The 21,556-nt window shown below is 48.1% G+C and overlaps 1 protein-coding gene across 1 annotated transcript in view; it reads right to left on the bottom strand.

Moving 5' to 3' along the window:
* EXOC4 (exocyst complex component 4) overlaps positions 1 to 21,556 on the bottom strand; it is a 426,451-nt gene that overhangs the window by 21,134 nt on the left and 383,761 nt on the right. Inside the window, exons 15-17 of the mRNA XM_075081692.1 lie at positions 17,085 to 17,226; positions 14,185 to 14,363; positions 12,360 to 12,519 (exon numbers count right to left, since the gene is read on the bottom strand). Coding sequence (XP_074937793.1) covers positions 12,360 to 12,519; positions 14,185 to 14,363; positions 17,085 to 17,226 — 481 coding nt within the window. The remainder of the gene's footprint in view (positions 1 to 12,359; positions 12,520 to 14,184; positions 14,364 to 17,084; positions 17,227 to 21,556) is intronic.

Raw genomic sequence — 21,556 nt, 5'->3', positions numbered from 1 at the left:
ATGAGCTTTCACATTTGTCTTCATACTTCTGTGGTATAAGAAAGCCTGTGTTAACCCGGGCAGTTTCTGGCCACTGTGGTGGGGCTGCGGTTTTGGTCTCCTGATCCAGACTGAGACCTGATCTGCAGACTCTGCAGCCTGGGGAGCCAGTGGGAAAGCCTTGTGGCCTCTTTGCAGCCCACATATTTCATGTTTCATGCACAAAATGAAGTGCAGGGAGAGACTGAAGCCCCCCTCAATGGGATGGACACCCAAGGCTGGAAACCTGGCAGAACTCCTTGGGCCTCCCATTGAGCCACAGGCAACATGTCCTGCGCTGGTTTACCAGGGAGCTACGAGCATTGCTGACCACGTATACCTTGGGTTTGCTCTGCATTTTTCCTATAGTCACACACATACCAAAGTCTGTGCAGTCAAATAAAGCAAATGTTGATGAGTACTCTGTGATTTGCAAGAACCACCATCAAGATAATAGCGAATACCAGGACTCACACCCACAGGACGTGCTTTCAAAACGTGGTCTGCAAAGAAAACCAACACCCATCCTACGTACTGCAGACCTGGATAAACAAAACCATGCAATTCCAGCTGGACAGCCAGAGTTTCCTAAACTTGGACCTTATATTACAGCAACTGCAGTTCTACAAGTAATGAAGTAACTGGTCAGCGACGGAGCAACACGGAGGCCAAAGTCACTAAAGGTAGAAATTAAGAAGAAAAACTTCTAACAAGAAAAATCCCTTCCTTTTAATTACCATTAGCAATGCAGCATAGCAGAGAGAGATAAACACACATGCACCTACACAAATAAGGAGCTTTGGAACACAAAGTAATTACATTGATTTTTTTTTCCCCCCACCGACATTCAAAACTTATTAGTCTCAAGAAAGCACATATCAGCAAAAGACTGTCACCTCAGGGATAAATGAGGAATTTGTTTGTAATTCATTTCCAGGAGAATATATCCCGATGTTGTTAATGCAGAGCAGGAACGTGCCCTGGCCGAGTCTAACAGCCAAAAACACTTCTTAAAAATGTTTATTCACATCTTCCTAAGCTCGTGTCCCTGGAAATGCAAGCGCCAGTTTCTGCTGGCTGACAAGTTCACCTCCGCTGATTGTTTCACTAACACACCAAGAACCGAGCAAAGAAAGGCAATGAAGCCTCTCAGTTTTTCAGTCCATTTCCAGTTTAGGAAAATTGAATTAATTTCTTTACTCAGAGCAACTCAGACATCCACATCCAGGCAATGAAAATCATTACAGAGGCCACTAAAACCTATATCTTTAAAGGTTACGGTGTGAAGATTAAAAGTGCCTCCGGGAAAAAATGAAATGGCTGATCAAAATAAAACCATTGAGTCAACGGCGGAAAGCCTGGGCAGGGCTGGCACCTTCCAGTACCGATGGATACTTTAAGATGCTTCCTCTGCTATACGGAGCGATACTGGGGAAGAGCAGGTGCTACATGATTTCACACATCGCAGCGTGTTCGGACATCAGGGATGTAGGACCTGCCAAACGAATTCAGCCCCATAAGCCAGGTAACACATGGCTGCTACTGGGTGTAAAAACCTAGTGAGGACACTTACGGATTGATCTGCCCACCCCCAAATCACCTCCTGACCCCAGACAGCCAAGGAGGGGTTCATCTTACCTCGCGATAGATGTCTGCTGTGGATAATTCCACCTGAGCAGGTCACCTCTGCTCCCCGATCCTTGTGAGAAAGCAACAGGCACTCCTAGGGGGCCCTTCATCTCATTTCAAAGGAAATTTAAACCAATTCAGAAAATCACACTCTAATCGTGCTCACTTCTCGCTACTTGCTGTAAAGGGAACCGAGGACAACCAGCTCCGATGGAGAGGTGACTGTGGCAGACCTCTAGTTATAGAGCACGTATTCATCAGTTCAATGGGTCAACCTGCGCATCTGAAAGTTAAACTCAGGCTTAAATACTTTGCGGGACTTCAGTGCGTGTTCTTCTGGCTGCCATGGACCACGCGTCTATAAAATACCTGGTGTGTCTTTTAATTACAAAGCCAGCAAAACCCCCTCCTTGAGGAATTCATAATCCATGCAGTCACCAAAGGAGTGACGTGCTGTCATTACCCGGTGGTTCAGCCACTTTCTTTCCATCTTCATGTGCTCAAGTGCTCTCATTATGCGAAAATTACTTAAGGACAAACACGAGAAATGTCATCCCCCAAGAGTCAGGCTCTTTGCTTCCGAACATCTGGTATATCACTATTAGGGCATTTTAGAGTTTTTTCCTAATGTGGAGAATGAGCAGCAGGCAAGGCATTTCCCAGGCACGCGCAATGAATGAGAAATCCGCTGCTCAGCAAACCTGAGAAGAAAAGTTGTCCGTCTTTAGGTTGGAGCGAGGCCAAATGGCCCAAAGATGGTTCAGTGTCTTCTGCACAAGGACATGTTCACTCCTCCTGCCTCCCCTCTGCTCCTACCATGAGCAATTCCCCTTCTGCACCCCTCCTTCACAGCTTATCCTAATTTAGGATAAAGTTCCATTTGCAGGAACATTATCGTTTCAGAGCCTTACAGCTCATTTCCTTATTTGTTCCCTCTCCTTCAGTTGTGCCAGCACAGCTGTTTGCAAGGCCCGCTGTGAACCAGACCGGGGAGCTGATTCTGCCAAAAAATAAAAGAGAAAAAGCTGATGCAAAACCCAAACCGTAGCTCTTCCCCCCAAGGCTGGATCGGTTCCCCGCTCTAATTTACTGCGTTGCACCGGGGCCCGCTGTGCAGAGGAGGCGAAGAGGAAGGTGGCGTTTGCTGAGGTGTGGGCATCGCCGGGTATATGCAAGTGCAATCACAAATTCTCACCGAGCCTTCAGAGCTGGATGCTGCTTTCCTCCTGTACGATGGTGCGCTGTAAAGAGCCGCTGAGCTTTTGTTGTGTACTGGCTACGCATTTTGCACGGCGAATAAAATACAGTATGTTTTGGGGCTAGTCTGCCAGATGAGGCGGATAAAGCACCGAGTGCGGTTCTAGGGAGTATTTCAGACCTGCACAAACCAGGGCTGTTTGGATCTACGCACATCTGATGTCCACCACGATGCCCAAAGATGGGAGAAACAAAGTCCTTCCAGCAGCTGATTTCACTGATCCGCTTTGGGTGTATCGACCCCGCAGAAGGGGATAGGGCTGAAAGGACCCAGGTGACAGAGGACTGGCCAGAGCACAGCACTAATACAGATTATCCTGGGAATGAATTTACCATTGGCGGCCGCTGACAGTGAATTAAAAGGAATTTAATTCCTTCACACTTCAGGAGAGAGACCTTAGCTGGAGACAGCAGAAAGCCCTGACCTCCAAACCTGCCAGGACACATCAGTCTCCACAAAGAAGTCTTTTTTTTTTGCGTCAAACAACAAATACCTGGAGGGGGTGGTCACAGCTCAGCAAGAAAAGTGCAATTCCTGGCCTCGGGAAGGCTTCCCTTCCCAAAATGACAAACCTGGGACAGCAAGAGATGGCTTCTGAGTGCTGGGGGAACATGGGATTCAGAGCATGGGTCCTCCTCCCTCTGGCCAGATGACCTGAGAACCATTTTCAGGCTTCATGACAGGGGTGTTGCCTATCCTGTATATCCTAGCACCACGGGCCAGCGATTCAAAGACTGGCCAAACTCCTCTCTAAAACACTCATGGACATAAAGCTTAGATCTGAATTTCACCAACCTTTTATCCTGGAGAACGGAGGAAGGGACAGGGAGAGTCTTTTTACTCCCAGCACTGCAAGGAGATTAGGTGCATGCAGGAGACTGAAAACAGCCAATTTTGGCACAGACATGGTAAGCGGAAACACTTGCCCCATGGTGAACTGGGACCCATCTAAGATCTCCAGTGCTGGGCATCTGGGAATATGGCATTGTCCAGTGTTGGAGAAGAGGGGGCTGAGGGGAGCCCTTCTCGCTCTCTGCAGCTGCCTGAGAGGGGCTGGAGTGAGGGGGGGTCGGTCTCTGCTCCCAAGTCACCAGTGATGGGACGAGAGGAAACGGCCTCAAGCTGCGTCAGGGGAGGTTTAAGTTGGAGATGAGGGAAAATGCCTTCCCTGCCAGCGTGGTCAGGCCTTGGCACAGGCTGCCCAGAGAGGTGGGGGAGTCACCGTCCCTGGGGGGGGTTCAAAGAGCATGTGAATGTGGGGCACTTCAGGCCGAGGTTTAGGAGGCCTGGGGGTGTTGGGTTGCCGGTTGGACTTGATGATCCTAGAGGTCTTTTCCAACCTTAATGATTCTGTGATTCTATGATTCTATAAAGCTTCTGAGCCGGTCAGAGGAACAGAGACCTCTTCCAACACGATTGGTTGGTGAGGCTTGGTGTGGGGTATCTTGACAGGAGACCTGATCCTCAGCACTGCTCTACACCAGCTTGACAAGCTGGTTTCTTCTGTGTTGTGACCAACCAGATGAACTGTGTGGCCAACTACATGTTACTTCTCCATGGAGGAGAGCAGACCAGTGATTTGGGTTTCCCCAGATCAGAGTCACATCTTCCAAGAACCCCTCTTGTTTCCGTGCTGAGGAGCTGGGCAGCTCCAGCACAGGACATGGCCATGCCATGGCTTCCAGAAGCTCACGCAGGACTGCAGAAGCTGAAAGTTTGGGAAGTCTCGAGCAGGCACCTTGCTGTAAATGTACTGTAATGTGGAGAGCAGTCAGAAACCCCAACAAACACTCTATGAAATGTTGTGAAGGCATAAATGGATGTCCTACCAAAATCACAGCAGCTGCAGATTTAACTGGAAGTTAAACTACATGGATGGGTGTAGTTCCAATAAGTCCGTAACGGGGAAGCTTGGGGTGCACAGGGCATCACCCAGCAGCACCCGTCTGGTGACAGACCATACGGTGACACAGTCTCTGATACCCCAAAGCACTGGGGGAAGCAAAAGGGGGGAGGGGCATCAAGCTGAGGGGTGTTTTTTCATCCTCTGTGGTTGGGATTTTTGGTTAATGCAGTGAAACCACTAATTACAGCTAATTAAACCTGCATTGAGATCAAAGCTCAGTGGAAACTACAGGGGGGAGAAAACAAGAGAGAAAAGAAAGGAAAAGAAAATACAGATTTTGTTGTAACCGAGTCCTTAACTGAAAACTAAAGCAGCTTTGTTAATTAAAAGCAGCAAACCAAAATGAGGTCATGCTCCACAGATACACAACATGAGTCCAGCACCATGATGGAGATAACACGTCGTTCCCACGCTGTCAGCAAAGAGAAGCCTTTCTTCCAGGGCCTGTTCTGCTTCAGGCTCCTCTATAGGGAAGGGTCTTCCTAGGATCCATAACTGATGCCTTTTACCTTCCACAGCACTGAGAACCTTGGGCTATAAAGTGGGGGGAGAGGAGTTCCTCCAGACTAACGCATTTGCAGTTTTTATGAACAAGGAAGAGTTTTTCCCTCCAACGCAGAGACAAGAGGGGATGGCTCAGTGACCAGCTTGCCTACATCACGATACCAAAAAAACCCATCGGTAGCTGACTGCAAAAGGAAGGGGTTCAATCTGTAGGGCTGTCTAGCCCTGACAAGACATTACAGGATATATAGGTGACAGCCACCTGCTGTCCCTGCCGTGCAGAGAACATTGCGTATGGGTTGAAATTTCACACCCAATCTTGATACCCAGCAATAGTGACCAAACACCTGGGAGACCGTCATAGCTATTTCACGATGGAAGTGGCTCCATTGCATCTGGGAACCAAAAATCCTCACCCCTGACCTGCGGAAGAGGTAATGAGTGAGGCCAACAGGGAGCAAAGGCTTCATGCAACGGCTGCTCCTGGACAACAGCTAGATCTCAGCTATTTTACTCTTTCTCTGGTGCCCATGCCCCTCCTGTCTGGGTCCACATATTATCCTGTACTCAGTGATTAATATTTCACAGAAAATGAGCCGTGGCCATGACTTGTTACAGTTTGGCCGCTTTGCTCTGCAGCTGAGCCCCGTGATACGGAACCCATCACAGCATCTCCCCAGCAGCTTTCTGGGAACCTCAGCCCCCACAGGCAGGCTGCTCCTAACGCAGGGGCAGAAAGACATGGTTTTTGGGCAAGGAAACATTGAAGTAGCAGGACTATTGTGCTTCCAGTTTCTCCAGCAACAGGGAGGGAAGAAAGAACAGATCTGCAGCATACTCAACCCCAGCTCAAGCTCAGTTTCACCTGCAGTAGAAAGATACTACCTGCAGTATCCTTTCTAGTGGTCTGTTCCATTTGCTTTTGAATATCTGAAGTGCTGTGGAGCATACACACGTTACAGAGCTTGGTAACCGTGCTGTCTATGCAACTAACATGGGTTTTACTCAGGCTGAATGATCTTAAATGCCCCAAATTTTCTCCTGGCTGGAGTGCAGCCCCAAGGGATAACATCTGAGACACCCTTCTCATCCAGCTCTGAACCACAAATGAAGACAGGCAGCAGAGGAGCATCACAGGAGCACAGCAGAGGCACCTGAGAGCAGAACAACAGCCTGCCACTGAACGAAGGGGATCCAGGGCAGGATCCGTTGGACCTGGGGTTCAACGCACACAAGCTAAGCATCAGGAACAGCTCTTCCTTTGACCAGCTATATCCTCAAGCAACCTGGGCACCCAGGCAGCAAACACAGCCTGCTGTTTATGTATCTATCAAGAATGGAATCAGAAATAACATTTGGCAATGCAAAGGACATCTTTCAGCACACTGGGATGTCTGAGGAATCTCTAATGAACACTGGCTTCCCTTTCCCTCTGCAGCACCCAGTAGATGGCAGCAAGTTATTGCTTATTCCTCCTGTCTGGGACAGCCTTGCATGTTAGGCAAGAGGTACAAATCTCTCCTGCTCCTCTATAATCAAACAAAAAAATCCCCTGCCTGCCAGCTGTAGCAGGAGAGGAGCCCTGAATGCTGAGCATCTGAACCAGAACTGCACTCTGACATAGAGCACCCTCTGAAATCTGCCTGCTGCGGTTCGGAGATTGTTCCCGGTGGTGTTTTCCAATTCCTTCCACGCAAGAATCAGAGCGGTGACCGGAGACGGGACAATCCATGGATGTTCGTGCTGAAAGCAATGAACGTGTTTGCCCTGGAAAACTGCAGCGTAAGGCCATCTCTGCCCCTTGCCATCAGCTGAGCTACTCCTAAACCCGGAGGGCCTATAGCCACTCTGCTGCTGTGATTTACTCACTTGCAAGCAAAAATAGAGTGCTTATTAGTGCTGGAGCAGAGCTGAGGCAGATTTGCTGCTTCCCAAACCCACAGTAGTCTCTTCCCATCACACCGTGTGGGTCCGTGCAGACATCTTGGCACCTTGACCTTGGCACCCAACCCAACCAACGATGCAGTAGTTTGACACTGGTTTGGAAGAAACCTCCAGCTGCATCCTCCTTCATCTATACACTCTTACCCTCCCCATCTAAATAAAAGAAAGGTTTTGGGTAAAAGGTGTGTTTCCAGGACCCGTTTAGGGTAACTGGTGTTAATTGTAACTGCTTCCTACAAACGCCTTGGCAATTCTCACTTTGAAACCAGTATGAGGACTGGTGCCGTTCTCTCCTGACTCTCTGCAGGTGGCTGTATGGGTGGAGGGAAGATGTTTGCCCTGAGAATATAAGAATACAAACAAGTACATGTATGTCATAGCCCCACGGGTGTCACTGGGAGAGCACAGACGCAGAGGAACAAGGTCAGAGCAGCAGCTGCAGCTGTATTTTGCCGGGGAGCAGAAGCAAAGGCCATTCGCTTTTGTGAACGATAAAAATTCAAGCAGCCCTTGTATACGGGTAGATTTGATCACAGGTGTCTGAACTACATTTCAAGGGCTTATTCATGGCCAACCTGTGAACAACTGTCTTGCATGCTGATGGCTTCTCCCCATGCCTTCTCACCGGGGACTTCGCCGGAGCGGCTGGGATCCGCCGGCACAGACAACGTAGGTGCCACTTCTACTAGAAAGATACAGTCAGAGCCCTGATGAACACCTTCAGCAGCAGGAAAAGCGATTCTTGGTCCCCGTGGGATGGATGGCCATTGCAGCTGCTAACTTGAATGTCAGCACCAAGAAAACCTCTGATCTAACTCGTAGGTGTACAGACACCTCTGGTTCACTATGCTGCAAACCATTTAAGGGATGAAAGACGCTTTCAGACCCAGTAACGATGAGTAGCACCACTCAAAATCCTTTATCTCAGAGGTCAAAAATGACACCACGTTGTATGAATTGTTCACATTTCCTCACTGGTCTCTCCCTTCCTCTTGCAACCACCTCAATTAACTTTCAAGAATAGGGCAATTTTAGCACTGCTGTATGTCTGAGAGTTTTTTTTTCCTTCAATGAAAATGAACATCTAAGAGTTGAATGATACTTTCTTTAAGGATAAGTCTGAAGCAGAAACCTAACCCTTTTTGCCCACCTAAGATGAAATCTCTGCATAAACATGCAAGCGTAATTTTTGGTGGGGATAGAGGGGGTGTAGGAAAGAAGGCACAAGGGAAAAGACCTGAACGGGAATCCAAATTTGAAGCTGAATTTTATCCCTCTAATAAATCTAATCCTGGGTCTGAAAATTCCAAAACGTGGAGGTATTTGGAGCCCACACTTAGTCTGAGACTTTGCAGTATATGCCTAGGTATTATGTACGGGAAGAAAATACTGCTTTTTCTTTACTTCTGTAGCGGATGCCTTAACGAATGACTGCATTTCTGCTGGCCTAGATACTGAACACACATACAAGGAAAAAACCTATTAATATTTGCAGGAAATTTAGCAAATGCTACAAATCCTTTTGCGACACCTCAGCAGTCAGAACCAGTCTACTTTAACCTTTCTCCTGTTGGTGGAGAAACTCCTTGCTAGAGCTCACAAAACTTGGCAATTTTTTTTTTTTTTTTGATGGAAACGTGCTCTGGCTTTGCTTCGTGATGCTCTGCAGAGAGTTTCCCTACCCCACTCTACCTTGAACTGAGAATCTCAAAGCAAAACTCATTTGAAATAGATTTCCCCCCCTGCCACGGTACTACTCCCAAAGCAGCAAATCCTGCTGTTGTTACCCGCAGGTTACAGATCTTTTGAAAAATGTGATTTAAATAGTAAAAGTCTCACCAGAACCAGTGAGTGTTACATGGGTTAAGATTTTGCTGTGAATCCTCTACGTGATTTTGGCTTCAGAGGAGAAAGATCTTCCCCCTCCAGCTTCCCTGGTTGGGGTTTCAACTGCCTAAGGCAAGGCACCAACTAAGAGAAGAATAGGGGTGCCCAGTGCTCTTTGGGGTCCATAGAAAGCTTTGAAGAATATATAAAAGGTGAAAAATAAAACCAAAACCAAACCTAAAATCAAAAGCATGACTCCCAGGAAAATCTTGAAAGTCCCTTTCTCAACTGGTCCCGTCTTTCCTATAAACTTGAGCACACCAGACTTTATATGCATTCACTTTCAGAAAAGGCCCACAGAGCACTGGTTCCAGAATGAAAACTTAATGTATGAAGAGTGATGTATTGATCGCTAATTGTGGCTAATTGCTTCTTGAACCCTGAGTGTCACACTCTCTTGGACAAAGAAATATCAAGAAGGTAAGGGAGCAACAGAGGCAGCGAATTGACTGTCCAGAAAAGCATAAGCCAGGCGGCTTCGGATGAGGCTTAGATCCAACCTGGAGGGTGAAGAGCTCCATAACTGCCTGAGAAATTCCATTTTTCTTTGTGGGTCAAAAAAATACCAAACTAAAAAAACTATGTCTTTTCCTGATCAAAGGAGCCCAGGGCTTCTAATCAAGTTCCTTAAAGAAATCAATGTTGAATTATTTTGCATAGAGCAAATGCAAAGACATCAGATGGGGCAGTGAGTCCCAAGCTGGGTTAGACCCACTTCATAAATCTTCCTTCTTTCTCTTCTCTTCTCTTCTCTTCTCTTCTCTTCTCTTCTCTTCTCTTCTCTTCTCTTCTCTTCTCTTCTCTTCTCTTCTCTTCTCTTCTCTTCTCTTCTCTTCTCTTCTCTCTTCTCTTCTCTTCTCTTCTCTTCTCTTCTCTTCTCTTCTCTTCTCTTCTCTTCTCTTCTCTTTTCTCTTCTCTTCTCTTTTCTCTTCTCTTCCTCTTCTCTTCTCTTCTCTTCTCTTCTCTTCTCTTCTCTTCTCTTCTCTTCTCTTCTCTTCTCTTCTCTTCTCCTCTCCTCTCCTCTCCTCTCCTCTCCTCTCCTCTCCTCTCCTCTCCTCTCCTCTCCTCTCCTCTCCTCTCCTCTCCTCTCTCCCCTCCCCTCCCCTCACTAATGACCACCCAGTTCCCTGCAGAGGTGACACAGGGAGGGAATTTACCCCGGTTACCAGGAGGTGCAGAGGGGAAGGAAGAGCAGGTGAGTGAGCATTTCTCCATCAGCTCTGCCTCTGCTCCTGTACATGAAATAACCGCTTGCTCTTCATCTCTCAGCTTGAAAAATGCAAAACAGTTAGCTACTGTGCAAAGCATTTATAGATTCCTATATGGCAATATCACAGAAGTACAAATCACTTTTATCCTACATTGATGTTATTTTATGCTTTCTGGGGGTGAACCATTATGTTTATTTTATAGTTTGAGAAGACCTCGGTAACTGGAGTCCCTGGGGTAACATGAGAACTTGCTCGGGTAATCGTAAATTCAGGTGAGCAGGGCAGGGTTTGGATGCAGGAGACACCTTGTATATGTAAAAGGGGAATCTGGATAATAAGCATTCAGAAGTCATCTGAAGAACAAAAGAATAAAACATACTCTCTAGATCACAGAAATCTTCCCCAAAAGGAAGAGGGAAGCAACGGAGTCATGAAAGCTAAAAGGAAACGTTGTTGAATTTATATTATGGGAAGAAATCTGCATCACAGTTACCACAAAGCAGCTGATGCTACTGTGCAGAAAGCTCAGGCATCCCTTCCGAGCTCTGCAGCTGTCGTTGACGGTACCCAGCAGCTCCAATGGCGCAGGCAAAAATCTCTTTGTCACAGAACTCATGTATGAAGAAGGCTGGTGTATGTCTGATGCTGTGAAAGGTGCTGGTCTAGCATACCAAGCAAGACTGGGAAGGGTCAACCTATTCCCTCCTCGACCTTCCCTTCAAACTCCACGTCAAACCATGCAGCACTATGAGTCAGAGCTCCATGGCTACTCAAGACCTCTCCGGAAAACGGCCAGCCATGCCGTGCCAGCCTCCAGCAGCGCTTGGTCAGCATTTCATTATTTGGGTGCCAGTTGCTGTCAACACATGCTCAAGCTCTGATCTTCCTGCCAAAAAACTGGGCTAATTTATTTAACATTTCAACAGATCAGGGAAAAAAAATCATTTAAAAAAGGAAAGATTGAATTTGGGAACTCTATTCCTTGGAGAGGTTGTAATGGATCTTTCTCTCTCCCCTTCCTCCAGGCCTCAGCATTCATAACTTCTCTGTTATTATGAAGAAATTAATTCAATAATGAGATCATTCCCCATATGAGAGCCCAAGTAAATGAGGCACTCAGTCATACCTACTCTCCCTCATCTGAGGGAGTCGTGCTTCTCTCGTAATTCAGTCTCCAAGAGCGATGGCCAAATGATGACATCAACTACTTCCAGCGTTTGTGGTGGGTCATATCCGAGTGTCAGGCAAAACTCTGTTGTTTGATCTACATGCCATAATTTGAAAGTGCCAGATTCTTCCACTGGCTCTTCCTTGGGCTCAGCTGCCTGTTGCTGAACCAGCTGCCGCCACCGAAGGTCAGCCAATACAGCTACAGGTAGTCATCACCCTAGGTCCACATGCAAAGCATGCACCGTTCAGCGTTTCCTTATTCCTCAAATGATCCCCTTTTAGTCAGTAAAGCAGCAAGACTGGTGAGAAACTTGCAGCGGATCTATCACGTCCAGTTTTGTTTTTATTTTGCTATTACTACTATTTTAATAGCAACAGAACTTGAAGGGAGACAGCATGTGGCACCCCTGAGGCTCACACACACCGTTCCTGTGAACTGGTAACACTTTAAGCCTTCAACAAACCAAAGTATTACTCATCTGGGCAAGAATCCAGGCCACAGAATCATCCAGTTTACGTTCCACCAAGACCTACACCTAGAAGCTTTTCCTTGCCTGGGTTTTGGTCTTAGGAGAACCACACCACCAGGAAGCCCCAAGCACAGAGGCTTTGGTGGGACCTCGACTTTGAGCTCATGCTGAGCTCAAGTGATCCATATTGCTCTGAATGTTGGTCAACAAAGGGGAAAGTAAATATTACAATTAACAGTTCTATGGGTTTAACTGATATCCATCCAGCTGCACGCACGAGTGGTGAAACTTTTGGAAAGAACTACCTCTGTACATGTGGACGTCAAAATAGTAACAAACACAACATGGGGCGCTCTGCTCACCTTGCGAAGTCCAGGTCAGCCTCACGTGACATGGTGATGTTCGTCAGGTTTTGCTGAAGGATGAAGATGTTCCTACACATTTTCTTGATGCCAGATTCACTGATGCGCTTGAAGTAGTGGGCGCCGTTGATCAGAATGCAGGAAATAAGGTGGCCCAAACCTGCAAGGGTGAGGGGGGAAACAAACAATAAAATCACAGGAGGAAGACGTTCAGTGACAACAATTCATCATAAACCTCGTGAATCAGCGCTGTTAAGTGGTACCTGTGAACTGGAACAGGAGATACACTGGCCTGTACGTGGAAATGGCCCTCAACATCTTCCCTGTGCATTTTAGGAGGACTTTCCTCAAGGTTTTCTTCTTTAGTAAAACTACAAAAATGCCTCCAAACACTACAAAAACTCAAAGTTGCATTATCATAACCATTGATATTTCCTGGGCACTTCCAGATTCATAATCAGGCTTTGCATAATGTCCCTTTCAGTCCCTCTCTCTGTCTGGGCAGAGCAAGGGACCACTACTGCTCCTACAAAATTACAGTATTTTAATCTGCTATCAAGGGTGGCATTTTTCCCTGGTAGGCTCGCAGTCCACAAGAGCAGAAATGGTCTGCATTTCAATGCACTTGATGCACAGCCTCTCTCTGATCAGTCCTGAAGAGTTTCTTGTGGCTGAATGATGTCTCCATCTTTCCTCTGCTGCTGAAGGACACAGCCAGCTACTGAAAGTCACAGCCACCCCCAAAATGATGTATCCATTCACGTCACATTCCAGAAGGAAAAAAACCCAGCCTGATCCACTCAGTACACAGGTCTGTACAAGACTAGACATCGATCAGAAGTCTGAATTAAGAAAATACATTCATGCACAAGCAACCAGCACAGGGTGTACGTAAATCCCCAAACTGGGCTTAAGAGGTGCCTGCATTTCATGAAGACCATGTGTATGAATTTCAGCCCTATGGCTTAGCGAGGTGCGAACAGTCCCCATGGCTCTGTCTGAAGCCATTTCGCTCTCTCCTTGAACAGACGCAGTAGACCTGACCTGTAAGAGGAGCTCTACAACGTGCTGGTGATCACTCAGTTTGCCACGGATTCACACAGCTCAGGAAACAACTGATTAAGAAATGCTCCATCAGTTGCTACACGGGTACTGGGGGGAAGTACACAGGCACTGAAAGCCTTCTCTAGGACCAGTAAGCAGTGGCCAAAATAAGGCTAGCCAGGCTTGCAAAGCCTTCATCCCTGCTGACATCTTGTCCTGGGCAATGGGTGCACCTCCAGTCCCCGCCTTCTCCTGACTTTGAACAACCACCACATAAAAGGACACGTATCCTGGCATGCAGGCAAGAGAACTGTGTGTCAGTGCCACAAATAAATACAGGGGAGATGAACCAAGACATGATTTATATTCTCCAAGGTAATCACGACAGATGAAACATCAGAAGAGCTAATGTTCTCTAAATTTAATTTTAGAAATGGAATGGATACACTTCGGATAGGAACTATGCCATAACTGAGATGTGCTTGTGATGTATACACATGCCCTAAGGCTTCCCGAGGAAGAACTGTCCTGCACGTGCATCAACTTACTGCTTTCCTACTCAGCATGGGCCCGTTTCTTCCTATTCACCCAGATACGCTCAGAAATGGTATGGAGGCAACAAGGTTTTGAATGCCCTGTGTTTGCAGGGGTCTCACTTATCGCTCCGCTGTGGGTAGCAACAGCACCACAGTATTACCCCCAAAAAGGGATACTGTTGAGCTGTGGGATGAGAATGAAGAATCATTTCGTAAGAACCAATCTCTCACGGTGAATGTCTGACCTTCGAAGATGTACTGGAACTTGTGCTGCTGGAGGCTGGCGCTCATGGCTTCCTCGATAGCGCTGATGTCCTTGTTGAGCCGGACGACGAGAGGGTCATAGTCCATACTCTCCACGTTGGCGACGATGGCGTAGTTCCCTTGTTTAGCCAGCGGGATCAGGTAGTGGAAGCAATGAACTCTGTGAGAGAGAAGAGAGATGTTACAATGCAACAACCCCAATGTCAAAATATTGGTGGATATGCAAAGTGTTGCCTTCTCATTTTCCTTCCAATGTTCAAGCAAGTAAAAAATAACAACTTTAAGAAATGGGTCGTTTTGTGGGCATTAAACACATCCTCCTCTTGACGCGTCCTTGTCCCATCTTGAGAGGTGAATACAAAGGTCTCTTCATTAACAGACCTGACCTACGTCATCCCAGTAAAGTGGCCAAGTGCCTTTTCACCAGGTTCTCCAACTTCACACATGCTGGTTCAGCAGTACTTCCATACAGGTGCTCAAATAAGAACTCCTTCTACGTACCATAAAGACCTAATAACAGTTATAACTGGCAGAAGGAGCAAGCCAGGGGATGGGAAATGATAATTAGCAGGCCAAGGTTGAGCCTATTCCCAAGCATTTAGCACTATTGCAACTTCCTTTTCTGTTCACCTGCTTGGTAGGACGGTAGGCAACGTGCCCAACGATCATCCCTTCATCGAAGGAGAAATTCTGTGCACTCAAATCACCTATTAGGGTTCTGCAAAAAACTGTAATTAAATAATTTATCTTGAACCTACAGAGGAAAATGCTATGTCCAGCACAGTCAACAGCAAAACTCCTACTTCTGTAATTCTTGAGTTTCACCCACATCAGTCAACGGGGACAGGAGGTTGGTTGGGTTCTGAATTGCGTCTGTCAGGGGAACACAGCCAAATCACAGCCTGGGTGAACTATCCCTTGCATTTGAAGCGCAGCTCAACATCAGCACACTGAGACAGAAAGTTCACATCAGACCGTCCCAAAGAGCAGGGAGCTGGGCGGGGGTGGGAGAAGCTTTGACAAGTGTGTCCTCGCTCTCCTGCCCCCCATCCTCCTGGAACATGTCCTTGAGGCAGCTGTCGCAAGCATGTTCAATTTAGGGCAATTCCAAGAGTAAAAACATCTGTTTGCACTCTTTAGTGCCTGCTCCTATATAATTCTATATTGGGCTTTTTAATAGGAAAATACTGTAACAGGCATTAAGTAATCTAAAACTCCATGGTTATTTGTAATAAAAGAAATGGTTAACGATCCGAATGCGCCAAGGGATTTCCTTTAAGGAAGCACATATAAATCCAAGGAGCAGGATTTCAGTGACCGCTGTCCTCAGGTCGTGCCCACACGGTACTGGAGGAGGAGAAGCCAACGCGGGGCTGGTGCCAACCTGCATCTGGCAGAGCTGTGAACGAACGGGGGGCCCTAAGGGAGCAGAAGTACAAGGGGATAATTGCGTCGCTCAAATCCGCTTTGGTGTTTGCTGGTGTTTCCTTAGACTGCACCTGCAACAGCAAGAGGCCGGATAAGTTCCCAGGCTCTTTACAAATGTGCTCTGAGTGCCTGTTTAAAGCACAGGGTTTCTGTGAATGAATAGACATTGTACTATGCACCTTGGCAATGGCACGGATCCGGGGAGCTGGCATAGGAATCTTAGAGAAAAGGGCTAGTAACAGCCATCAGAGGGACTGGGATTTTTCCCTGTTACTGCAGGTGGTTGCGAACGCAGAGTGATGCATATGGGGAAGCTCCCGCCCCGCTGGGGATTTTTCTGGTCGTTAGCAACTCTTTTTCTCAATCCTTTCCACCCATTGCACAGAGCAACACGCTTTGCTGTATTTACAGCATCAACGCGGGGCCCCTGTTAGAAGCACTAGGGGAGGTGGGCAATGGTCTGCTCTAAAACGACTGCGAAATTTTTTCCTGAATTACATTTGCACTTATTTCTGCTTAACCCAAGTGTGATGGAAAGCCCCAGAGGACTGAGGGCAGAGACCCATTTAGGCTGGTGCCCAAACCACGAGTCCGGGTTAGCTCGGGCATCGCCTCGCATTACATCGCAGCTGGAAAGCCGCTCCATTCCATACCTTAACAATCTTTTCCTCGAATCCTTCAAACCCCAGCTCATCTGTGATGCCTGCAATCAAGTGGCCAGCAGATGATGGATAGCAGGTTGAAGGATTGCTGACAATAACTAATGTGTATTTTTTTTTTTAAAGCTACCTACTGATTTCACCAGAGCGCTGCCAATGGACACAAGGACACAATGTGGCTCATGATGTGTCATGGCAGAACCAACTGATGGTCCATCAAGTCTCGTTGCCCGTCTCTGACATCCGCTTCTTTTTGATGCTTCAGAGAAAAGGGAAGCAATGAAAACACACCTGGCTGATACGATGCATAAGAGAAAAATGTCTTCCCAGCCCCAGAGTGGACAGCTGGCAGGCTGAAGAAAGGGATTTGCTGCCTTTGATCTTTGCATGTGAAGTCAGAGACATCATAAAATTATCCATCCCTTTAAAAAAATCCAGCTGGTTTCCCAGTTTCTGTTATATTTGAAAAAGTAGTAAGAAAAGCTCCAAAGCACAGTGGTTAATAAATGCGCAGACACCTGTTAGACTATTAAAATATCATTGTGCCTTTTTTTGAAGGACAAAGTCCCCAGAAAACCAATTTTTCCTAATCTCTGAAACTCAAGACAGACCTCCCTAGGAAACTCCACTTTCGGTATCCTGGTTCCATCCCACGTTTGGCCATCTGTAGTGATGAGATCTGGCATTTCTGGACTGACCTTGATGCTACAGCAGGCAAGTATATCCGGTTAAGCCACAATCTTAACCTGTAGCCTCCCGAGCTCACCCGCAATACCCAAATTCAGGGCTTTTACCTGACTTCCAAATGCAGAACCAGCAGGCAGCGGTCAGCCATCTCTTGAAAAGACCTGGCCAGCTCACTCAGGGTTTGCAGGATCTGTTCGGATGCAGGGAAGTGTTCCGTACTGGCATGGCTGTCCTGGCCAGGAGACATGGCTAGCGAGAGAAGATAGTATAAATTTGTGACATACTTCATCAGTACCACTCAGCTTTAGCAACCACAGCATCTTGTCTACTTCCACCCTAAATATGTGTGTTCTCTCCCACCTTCGGCTGAGCAATAACGTCTATAATTTGGGAGTGTATGAGGCAACAAACTGCTTCTGCATTTGATTAAACTCCGAAGTGAATCTGAGGGGTTTAATCAACCACCAGAATACATTTGCTTGGGAAGATATTGCTCTGAGATGAGTACTTCTGTAGCTGCAGAAACCAGGAACATTTATCTTGCTCTGCTCGGAGTGAGAAAATTGCTGCTTGGGAGCCAAAGCACGGCACCGACAGCAAAGATGGTCCTCTTTGGTCACCGCAGACTTCCACATGTAATATCAAGTGAGTCTTTGCCTGCCCCCATCCCTTCAGAGGCACCTCTGAAGCTTTCTTCTTTCTTGTTAATAAAACACAGCTCTTAGGCAGCAAAGCAATTAAAAAGCAGGCAACAGGTATGAGCTGGGCATGGACCAACTGTTTCCCTCCCACTGAGGCCTCTTTAAAAACGCACCCTGAGTTTTTCCCAATCATGAGCGCTCCGTCTCTCTTGGGGACGTGTCAGTGCAGCTGTAACTCTGCAGCCTTCATCCCTTACATTTTAGCACAGTACCTGAACCTTCTCCCCTGCAACACAAATTGCTGCTACTCGAGCTAAAGAAGTAGCTTCGCTAACAAGAGGAACACGCCGTTATCATATATTCCGCCCTAATTAGAGGAAGCGTATCCCAAATATCCGAGTTCAAGTCCTCATTCAAGCAGCACTTTAGAAATTACTTCCTGCATAGGGTGATTAGCAATGTTTGAAATCAGGCAGCTCTGCTTAGACAACTTCCACTTGAATTAAAGAACGGCATTGCAAGGGATCTCCTGGATCATCAAGTCGATCCCCACAAGCTCTGTGTCCCTTAGCCTTGAGTATAAACTTGCATGCCATACTGAAGTTGTTCAGATTTTTACCCTCACTGGCTCCTGCAACACATCACTTCTCTAACAGTGAAGTTACAGTTTGGGATCTAATTTCCAGCCTAAACTTTTTCCCTGATGTTTTATATTGGGTTCTTCAAATGCCAACATAATTCTTTGCCTTATGGAATTCTCCATCCCTGACATCCCTCTTCATAGAATCACAGAATCATTCAGGTTGGAAAAGACCCTTAAGATCATCAGGTCCAAGCATTAGCCCAGCACTGCCAAGCCCACCACTAAACCACGTCCCTCAGTGCCACATCTACACATCTTTTAAATACCTCCAGGGATGGTGACTCCACCACTCTGCACCCCTTCTGGTTTCAATTAATTGGTCTTGAGCATGGGTAACCAGAGCTGTATTTGAGCTGTAACTGGTGCCACGACGGGACTAGAGCTTTCCTGTCTCCCCAGGAACACTCTTTCACTCTGCCATTGTATTGGGTTTACATGGCAAGGTTTTGGTAGCTGGGGGGGCTACAGGGGTGGCTTCCGTGAGAAGCTGCTAGAAGCCTCCCGTGTCTGACAGAGCCAACGCCAGCCGGCTGCAAGACAGACCGGCCACTGGCCAAGGCCAAGCCCATCAGAGATGGCGGTAGCATGTCTGGGATAACATATTTAAGAAGGGGGAAAAAAAAACCCAAGTAAACTGCAATTGCAGCCAGAGAAAGAAGTGAGAGAATCAACCCTACAGACACCAAGTTCAGTGAAGAAGGAGGAGAGGAGGTGCCCCAAGTGCTGCACCAGAGATTCCCCTGCATCCCATGGTGCAGACCATGGTGAGGCAGGCTGTCCCCCTGCAGCCCCTGCAGGTTAGCGGGGGAGCAGATATCCCCCTGCAGCCCCTGGAGGTTAGCGGTGGGGCAGATATCCCCCTGCAGCCCCTGGAGGTTAGCGGTGGGGCAGATATCCCCCTGCAGCCCCTGGAGGTTAGCAGTGGGGCAGATATCCCCCTGCAGCCCCTGGAGGTTAGTGGTGGGGCAGATATCCCCCTGCAGCCCCTGGAGGTTAGCGGTGGGGCAGATATCCCCCTGCAGCCCCTGGAGGTTAGCGGTGGGGCAGATATCCCCCTGCAGCCCATGGAGGTTAGCGGGGGAGCAGATATCCCCCTGCAGCCCCTGGAGGTTAGCGGTGGGGCAGATATCCCCCTGCAGCCCATGGAGGTTAGCGGGGGAGCAGATATCCCCCTGCAGCCCCTGGAGGTTAGCGGGGGAGCAGATATCCCCCTGCAGCCCCTGGAGGTTAGCGGGGGAGCAGATATCCCCCTGCAGCCCCTGCAGGTTAGCGGGGGAGCAGATATCCCCCTGCAGCCCCTGGAGGTTAGCGGTGGGGCAGATATCCCCCTGCAGCCCCTGGAGGTTAGCGGGGGAGCAGATATACCCCTGCAGCCCCTGGAGGTTAGTGGGGGAGCAGATATCCCCCTGCAGCCCCTGGAGGTTAGCGGTGGGGCAGATATCCCCCTGCAGCCCATGGAGGTTAGCGGTGGGGCAGATATCCCCATGCAGCCCCTGCAGGTTAGCGGTGGGGCAGATATCCCCCTGCAGCCCCTGGAGGTTAGCGGTGGGGCAGATATCCCCCTGCAGCCCCTGGAGGTTAGCGGGGGAGCAGATATCCCCCTGCAGCCCCTGGAGGTTAGTGGTGGGGCAGATATCCCCCTGCAGCCCCTGGAGGTTAGTGGGGGAGCAGATATCCCCCTGCAGCCCCTGGAGGTTAGCGGTGGGGCAGATATCCCCCTGCAGCCCCTGGAGGTTAGCGGTGGGGCAGATATCCCCCTGCAGCCCCTGGAGGTTAGCGGTGGGGCAGATATCCCCCTGCCGTCCAACAGAAGACCCCCCCATGCCAGAGCAGGTGGATGTGCCCATAGGATGCTGTGACCCCGTGGGAAGCCCGTGCTGGAGCAGGCTGCTGGCAGGACCTGTGGGCCCATGGAGAGAGGAGCCCACGCTGGAGCAGGTTTGCTGGCAGGACTCATGACCCCACGGGGGACCCAGGCTGGAGCAGTGAGTGAAGAACTGCAGCCCATGGGAAGAAGGACTCATGTGGGAGCAGTTCATGGAGGACTGTCTCCCCCGGGAGAGACCCCACGCTGGAGCAGGGGAAGAGTGTGAGGAGCCCTCCTCCTGAGGAGGAAGGAGAGGCAGAAATGATATGTGATGAACTGACCCCAACCCCCATTCCCCGTCCCCCCACGCTGCTGGGGGGGAGGAGGTGGAGAAAATTGAGCGTGAAGTTAAGCCTGGGAAGAAGGGAGGGGTGGGGGGAAGGTGTTTTGAGATTTGGTTTTATTTCTTATTACCCTACTCTGATTTGACCGGTAATAAATTAAGCTGATTTCCCCAAGTTGAGTCTGTTTTGCCCATGACGGTAATTGGTGAGTGATCTCTCCCTGGCCTTACCTTGACCCACAAGGCTTTTATGATATTTTCTCCCCCCCATGCAGCTTCAGGGAGTGATAGAGCAGCTTCGGTGAGACCCTGGCATCCACCACAGCCATATCTGCTTTTTTTCATGGTTGCTTCACATTCTCAGCTCACAGTTGTTCTGTGATCAACCTGAATAGCGGAGGTATGCTATCCACTGGCTTCAAGAAACATCATCTTCTCTCTTTCCTTGCACTAATGCTCATTACACGACAAGCACTTAGCCAGGCACCAACGCATCTCTGCACAGAAAGGATCTGTACATCACCAAGGAACCGTTGACACTAAACTTTCATTTTGATGGCAACTGATTAAGTAAATGTCACTTGCCGCTGTTTGTACAGCCAAAGACCTGCTTTGAAAGAGGAACCTACGCTTGGGATTCACTCCTAAAATTAAATACACCTTGAGATCTAGTCTGAAAAGAACAACAAAAAAATTCAAATTGAGGAGATAAAAAGCCCCGATCCATTTTGTGCAAAACAAATTGAAACAGAGGTAAACATACAAGACAGAACTGTACAATTAAAGGAGCACGACAAAGCAAAAGGAGAAGATTGCACACAGCAAAGCGCCTAATTGTGCATCTAAATGTACTGTGAATTACAACAGAAAAAAGCGTGTGCGGATGAAGCCAAGTAAAACACGGCTCCTGGAAGGAGCCTCCTTCAGCAACTCCTGCAATCACAGCGATATTTATGAAGTTGTTTTTTTTTAACCAAGGAACATGGTGGAAAAATTCATAGCCTGGCAAATACTGCTGAAAATAATTAACTGGCCTGGAACGTAAAAAAGAAATCAAGAGGGAAATGAGCGCAACAATCCACCCAGGGCGAATGGGAACAGCAAGGATGCCCCTTCCCTAGCACACCCCGACATTTCTCCAAGCC

The sequence above is a fragment of the Phalacrocorax aristotelis genome, chromosome 1, assembly GCF_949628215.1.
Source record: "Phalacrocorax aristotelis chromosome 1, bGulAri2.1, whole genome shotgun sequence".
Taxonomy (NCBI): domain Eukaryota; kingdom Metazoa; phylum Chordata; class Aves; order Suliformes; family Phalacrocoracidae; genus Phalacrocorax; species Phalacrocorax aristotelis.
This window is presented reverse-complemented; position numbering and strand designations above follow the sequence as displayed.